Raw genomic sequence first — 7,601 nt, forward strand, 5'->3', positions numbered from 1 at the left:
TATCTCTCTATCTATTTCTCTCTCTTCCTCTCTCCCTCTATCTTCAACTCTCCTTTTATCTACTCTAGAATAACTAGGCTAATGGCAGGAACATGATGCTTTGCATCCCTTGTTTTAGAAAGTATAAATCTTCTTCATTCCTCGAAGCTTTTCAAAACCAAAGAGTAAGTTGCTTCAATTATCTAAAACCCAAAGTAACAACATATGCATATCCTTATTGTGTGGCTTGGGAGTTTTGTTGTCTCCCACTAGATTTTGGTGGGCTTGGACTTCTCTCTACTCAAAGACAAGGTTTAGCCCTCTATGTCAAATGGATTATTCATGCCATTTCTAGGAACAAGGCTTGAAAGATTATTCTTAGACACTACATTTCCTCTAGCTTCCTGACTCGTAGGTCAGTCTAGAAGGGGATTAACTTTCAAACCCTTCTTGTTATGCCATAGGTTGCTCAAATAGAAGGCACTTTTATTGTCAAAAGTATATGACATATGTAAGAAGTCATTAAGCCCTAGCTTTGGTGGGCTAGCTTCAGCTTTCGAGATGGGTTATCTTTTAATCAGCATAACCTTTTGTTGTCTCCTCTCATTCATGTTCAGGGCCTCCCCTTCATTTGTCTACCTTGGGTTCGTGATTTTATCTTTCATAAGAAGGGTATCTCCATTTCCTAGGTTTATTTTCCAGAGCTACTATGAATTTTCGCACTTGGGAATATTTAAGAGTCCGGTACCGTCTCATATGGCTAGATCGATGGACATTTGACATATTTGTGTTGTCTCTACCTCTAAATATGCTACACAAGCTTATCATTCATTATATCAAGCCCTAGTGGAAGGATTGGCATTGGCATCCCAACAAAATTTTTTGCAATTATAGGCCTCCATTAGGCTACTGTTGGCTTTCTCCTCACCTTCCTTTGGTCTTGGTGCATAATTTGTAGTGGCATTTATTATCACCTTTGTTTGTTTGGAAGAGGCATTTAACACAGTTTGGTCTATAATCATAGAACCCAAGCTTGCCCATTTTGTTTGGTGTATTCTTTTCCAAGGTTTGCCCATGGGTTCTCGTCTCAAACACATGGGGGGTTTCAACCCATAGTACCCATTTTGCACCCAACTAGAGACATTTAAACATCTTTCTATTTTTGTCATTATGCCCAATAGTTATGGAGTTGGATTAATGATTTTTTCTATCCCTTTTGCCCAAAACCCTTTTCTTGCCATATGGTTCTTTTGTGGGACTAGTCATGCATCTCTTTCAAACATACCCAGATTTGGGATACTTTCAAGGTGAAGATCCTCTTTGATTTATGGAAGGATAGAAATGCTATTATTTTTCTCAAAGCTCCATTAATTCTTCTTTTTACTTTATACTAAAGCCACTATTTGTAATAATGTCATGATACGGATTCAAGTTCAAGTGGACAAAGTGGCTTTGGAGGTTTCTCACTTTCAAGAGCTACTTGCACATTGGGGTAATGCTTCATGCACTATGGCCAAGGTGCCCCCATATATTTCTACCTCCCATAGTCTGTCTCTATCTCATGGCCAACGACATTAGAGTTTATTTGCTTGACACTCTTGCTCACCAAGATCTTGGGCCCCTCATCGTCACTTTGGTGGCAATAGTGTATTGTCTCAACAACACTCTACTTCTCCTTCATACAGAGGGTACACCTCCTGGTGGCCTTTGGGTGGTGCAGGGCCATCTACTAGTGGTGGCAGTGGATGCCTTTTGACTAGTGGTGGTGGTGGGTGGGCAAAGCCCTCAAAGTGTCTCCCTCGAGTGGATTTGGCTATCTTATCAAAATGGACTAAAGATAAAGAAGAGGGAGAGACAAATGTTGATGAGGGGTGGTCCTTACTTGACGTCAACCCAAACCTTGCTAATGTATGGAGAAATCTGGATGAAGGGATCCTCCTTTGTTGCCCTCTGGGATTACTTTTGTTGTATAGATGGTTATGGTTTTATTCTTCCTAGGCTTAACCCTCATGACTGTTATTTTGTTTCATTGTTTCCTTGCTTTCTAGGCTCTACTTGTGTGACTTTGGTTCTATTTTTGGGGCACTGCCCATATAAATTAGAAGGGTCATTGCATGTCCCCCTATATCTTTTGTGGATATGTGTAACATAACTTTAATCTAATAGATTTTGATGCACGTATTCGTCAAAATTTATGTTTGTCAATTATGTCTTCCTTATCATAATGAATACCAAATTTATTAGCTACCATATGAACTCTGGTTCTTGTAAAAGGATTTTTTTGTTTCATCTACTCCTTTTGGCAGTTTATGTTCTTTTGTTGTTGGATAACATAATTGTAAGTTTGTATTGCCTTCTCCATGTTGCTAAAAAATTACTCTTGCATTGATATTATCTATTATCACCTCCTTATTCAACTCTTAAGTAGAGATTGTTATGTTGCAAGGAAGAAATTATTTATTCTTCAAAGATTGAGTTATACTCATACATCTTTAAACAATAACAATGATTGGAAATATTCTCTAACACCAAAATCATGTTTAATTTCCTCAAATAGTCTATAAAATTTTAGAAAAAACACAATCTAACTACATTTTACTTAAATTAATAAATGAAAATTCATAAAGATTGAATGTTGTACGTGAAAGGAAATGTTCACACAAGTAGAACTTCAACTCTAATAATCATATTTTTATCCTTGAAAAACCCAAAGTAGGAAAAAAGTAATTGGTAGTGACAATTGTACATCTATAATTCTTATTAGATAAAAATAATCAAAGTACAAAGAATGGATAAAAAAATTCATTGTTACCATGTTAACTTTCAAGTGATTTTGAAATCATCATGACACTTGCATAGCTAGAAGAGGTGGTTACAAAATCACCCTTCTAGAAGAAGTTATTTTGATCCAACATTTCAACTAGGTGCTTTCTATTGTTATTGAAGAAAATTTCTCTCCACGTTCTTATAGGACATTTGGGATCTTAAAAAATGCCAATGACTATTTTCTGTACAAAACAACACCTAATCAAAAACACAAATTTGCATAACACAATTTTTTTCAACGAATTTTTGCATTTTTACAACATTGAGAAGGTAAATTAAGAGAATCAAACTAGTAGAAATCGCATAAACATTTGTTGTGATTTGCAATTTTTTTGTTTTCAATCAAATGTTGTTTTGTATGAAGAATAGACGACTCCTTAAAAAATGAAGCAAATAAATAAAAAATAATAAAAAGTTATGAATTAAAGATTTATTTTCTAGATTTAGAAAATATTAAATTTAATTTGTTTTCCATTACTTTTTAATGAAATTAAACCTTTAGTCAAATATAATAGTAACTAAAATATAATAGTATATATGGCATAGTAAAAAAAAAAAAAATTTAAAAAATTAAAAATGTTTCAGAATTATATCAAACAATAATGATCAACAAAGGATTTGTTTGATATATTTTTGGATTTTATAGATATATCTTGTGATGAGTCAAGTGTAATTCATAAAATTTAAAATTTAAAATATTTTTTCATGATTAGTTCATAAAGACTTATACTTTTTATCAAAAATGTCTCTTGAAAATAATGTTTTTATTTTGTTAAGAAAAATTATTCTACCTATTGATTAATGAATTTTTAATAGTAAAAGAAAACATTAAAAAGAAAAATACAAAATTAATTTTTTTAAGTTAACATTAATATAAATTTTTAAGAAAAAATATTAAATGAAACATTTGTAATTAATGTTCTTAAAACATAAATGGAATGTAAAAATTGAAGATTCTTTAGAGATTTTTTTGTGATAAATTAATAAAAAAATTATTGATTGTTTTTTTCTTTTTCTTATCAAGAGTCACTCTCCAAAATCTTAGCACGAAGAATCATTTTTTTCTTTTTCTCCAATAAATAAGATAAACATTCTTCAATACCTTTAAAGTCCAAAAATTATGCTACATTATATCTCTTCATCAAATAATTGGGCCTTATAACCTTTGTTGGCATAATGTGTGTCTCCTAAAAGTAGTAGCTTTCTCATGGCCTACCCTACATAGCAGAATCTTAATTACAAAAAGATTGGAAAAACTAGTCATTTCACCATCTTTTAATTATGTGCTTTGTGGGATATAGAAGGAAGACTTTGATCATTTATTGTTGAACAAGCTATTTTAAGGGTCAATTCCATTTGACACCCAAATCCTTTTTAATATCTAAGGGTAGAACATGATATCCACACAATCATGAGAGAGGATATGTTGATGAAAAATCTCATGCGTTTTCTTATATACTAAGATAGTATTTGTCTTTTTGTCTCATGTCATGCATATTGTTTTCTAAATTTTTGGAGGCAACTAGATATGGATATGTTCAATATTATCTTTTCTAAAATGAGAAGTTTTGTTAGGCAATATTATATTATGATTTGTTCGAAGGTCATTTGTTGATTTGTGGCTTCTTCTCCACCAAACAATTAAATGAAGCCTTTGTTGTACAATTGCGGCTAAACTAGCTCCAAAATGATACGGAAAGTCAATAACACAAAAATTGTCAAAAATTACAGATCATTGATCGTGATTAGTAGAATTAATTGCGGTTTTGATTTTTCGAAAATTTTCGAAAAAGTCTAACAACACGAATTTTATAACCCCGTTTTGAAACTAGTTTAGCTGCGTCCTTGTTGTATATGCATCTTTCAAGTCATGCAAGTAGCTCCATTAATGACGGTAGCCTAGAATTGAAGAATGCCCTCAAAGACCATAAGTCTCAGCTAGACTATGCATTGCATCCAAAAGAAAAAGAGGTTTTTAATGTAGTCAAGCTCTTTCCTTGCTACACCTTAGATTGTTCTTCCCTAATTGTTGCGCTTTTTGTTGGTATTGTAATGAAGGTGGTGTGAGCTCCTTTTTAAGTGTATAAAAAGATGTTAATTTTGTAGTTCTTTATGTCTTTTTAATTTATTAAGCTTTTGTATATATGTAATAAATGTTCATCTAATCAATATGACAATCTATTTTTTGTATCATTGCTTTTATTTTTACTATATAAAGAAAAATTAAATTATCACATAAAATATTATTTTACTATAATAAAATAAGTCACATAATTACATAAGATAAAATTTAGAATGTCCTAACTCCAATTATTGATAAGATTCTTTGTAAATTTCTAAGACCGCATAACATTTTCCATTATAATCTCTTTAAATTTTATTTTAAAAACTCACACTTGTTCATATCAAAACTTACAGTCTATTCTCTCCATCCTTACAAACACCAACCAACTGCAGTAACATCTCAGTATTAATTCTAGATTGAATCCTATTAATTGATTCCTTAAGGAAATTGAGGTTGCTTAGGATAAGAGTAGTGTACAAGGAAAATCCCTTATGAATTATGAATAATGAATAATGGGTATTCTTGAAACTGAAAACTCTGTAGGTAAGGGGAGATTTTTTTAAGTAGTTATATAAAAGAAAAAAAATTCTTGGTGTTGTTTTAAAATTTGATTGATATCCCAACAAACAAATCATAGAAAATTTAAGAAACTCGAATTGTTCACATCCAATATTGAAAAATAGATTACTCATTAATCATTCAGCTCCATAATCAGAAGCATCAGTCACAATACTGATTAGAAGAGAGAAACAAAATGAATCTTCTATGCCATTGGTGTAAGATCTTTCAGCCATGGATCTTGAGACTTACCAATGGAGTAAACAATGAAACCAATCTCCCTGAGCTTCTGTACATCCACACTGTTGGGGCCATCAAAAACGAAAGCAGGTTTCTGCATACTATCATAGATCTTCTGGTAGTTTAGAATGTTAAACTCATCCCTCTTTGTTAGAATGCACACTCCATGAGCATCCTTTGTAGCTTCATAGGCATCCCAAACAACTTGAACTTGTTCCACAGCTGAAGGGTTCATTGGTTGCAAATGGGGAGAATGATCCCCAACAAATTTGTTCATGGAGAGGACTCTCTGAATCTGCTCCTCTGTTACTTGTGGGTCATAAATGCTAATATATGCTCGGTCTTCAACAAGACCCCTGCATACATCAATTGCAGGATTGTCAGCCATACTAACCCTGTTGAATCTAAAACCAAGAATGGCAACCTTCTTTCCCACAAGTGTATTAAACATTGAAGAAATCACACGGTTCACAAATCTTCTTTTCTGAAATTCATTCATCTTCATAACATGTTTCCAGTAGTTTGCTACCTCAATTAGCCCATTGCACTCACAGATGTAAACCAAGTTCAAAATATCCCTCTGAAAACATGACCCACCAAAACCAACACTGGAATTCAACAAACTTGATCCAATTCTTGAATCCCTACCTATGGCATTAGTAACTTCTGTGACATCTGCGCCAGCTGCTTCACAAAGGGCCGAAATTGCATTCACTGATGCAATTTTCTGGGCCAAAAAAGCATTTGCAGCAACTTTGGAGATTTCTGCAGACCACAAATTTGCAGTAATTATCTTGTTCTGAGGAACCCAGTTTGCATACACTGCTCTCAAAGCTTCAACTGCTTTCTGCCCTTGAGGAGTCTCCCTACCTCCAATGACCACAAGTTCTGGATTAAAAAGGTCCTGAATAGCACTCCCTTCTGCAACAAAATCTGGATTTGAAAGAACCTGAAAGCTTAATCCCTTCTTGTTATGCATGAGAAGTTTTTCAATAATCACTGCTGTTTTCACTGGTACTGTAGATTTTTCCACAACAATTTTGTCTGACATTGAGATATCTGCAATCATTCTTGCAGCACTTTCCCAATAGGTCAGATCTGTGGCTTTTCCAACCCCAAAACCTGCAACTTTTATTGGAGTATTGACTGAAATGAATACAATGTCTGCTTCAATGATATGCTTTTCTAAATCAGTACTAAAAACCAAGTTTTTTCCCCTGCAACTTTTTACAACCTCATGAAGCCCAACCTCATAAATGGGCAACTGGTCACTGTTCCAGGCAGCAATTCGAGCTGCTGAGATGTCTAAAACTGCTACTTCAATATCTGGGCATTTTAGTGCAATGACAGCCATTGTTGGACCCCCTACATATCCAGCTCCAAGGCAGCATATTTTCACCATTTTCACCTGGTCTGATATGGCAGCAAAATAAATTTCCTTTCTCGTGTATAATATGGAGTACCGGGTCTACTGTCTATATACCGAAAGTTGACTCCCGTTGGATTGAAAGCTAGGTTAGTGCAAATCAGACCACCTGGCATACAAATATCTTCACAAAACAAATTTTTCTCGACGTAAACTCCACATTACTCAAATAGAGTGAAAGTTCTATCCAAAGTTCTATCCACTCTACCTGTAGTAAAAAAAGGTCACAAGTTCAAGTCTTTTGAGAGTAAAGTATTTATGTATGTTTGTTACAAGAAGTACAAACTAGTAAGTAGACCCATAAACAACTTTACATTTTTGTTCATGTTTTTATATTTTAATAGTTTATTTTTTAATTTTTTAGCTTAACTCTTATAAAAAAATTTACATTTTTTTTTCATGTTAGAACTAGATAGAAAGTTAAATTGAAATTATGATTTTGTATTTAAAATAACATTATATTAAACATTTAATTTTTTATTCAGAAATGAATTGATAAATTGGAAT

At 33.1% G+C, this 7,601-nt stretch overlaps 1 protein-coding gene across 1 annotated transcript; it reads right to left on the reverse strand.

The window, feature by feature from the left end:
* Positions 1-5,526: 5,526 nt before the first annotated feature.
* Positions 5,527-7,161, reverse strand: LOC131068740 (UDP-glucose 6-dehydrogenase 4). The gene has a single exon (XM_058003987.2). It carries the CDS (start codon positions 7,068-7,070, stop codon positions 5,634-5,636), a length of 1,437 nt encoding a protein of 478 aa, XP_057859970.2. The 5' UTR covers positions 7,071-7,161; the 3' UTR covers positions 5,527-5,633.
* Between the last annotated feature and the right edge of the window lie 440 nt (positions 7,162-7,601).

Source organism: Cryptomeria japonica, chromosome 5 (assembly GCF_030272615.1).
Source record: "Cryptomeria japonica chromosome 5, Sugi_1.0, whole genome shotgun sequence".
In the NCBI taxonomy this organism is placed as follows: Eukaryota; Viridiplantae; Streptophyta; class Pinopsida; order Cupressales; family Cupressaceae; genus Cryptomeria; species Cryptomeria japonica.

What these genes read in the sequence shown, in the direction of transcription:
- LOC131068740 (XM_058003987.2), bottom strand. Translation starts at nt 7,070, where the DNA reads ATGGTGAAAATATGCTGCCTTGGAGCTGGATATGTAGGGGGTCCAACA.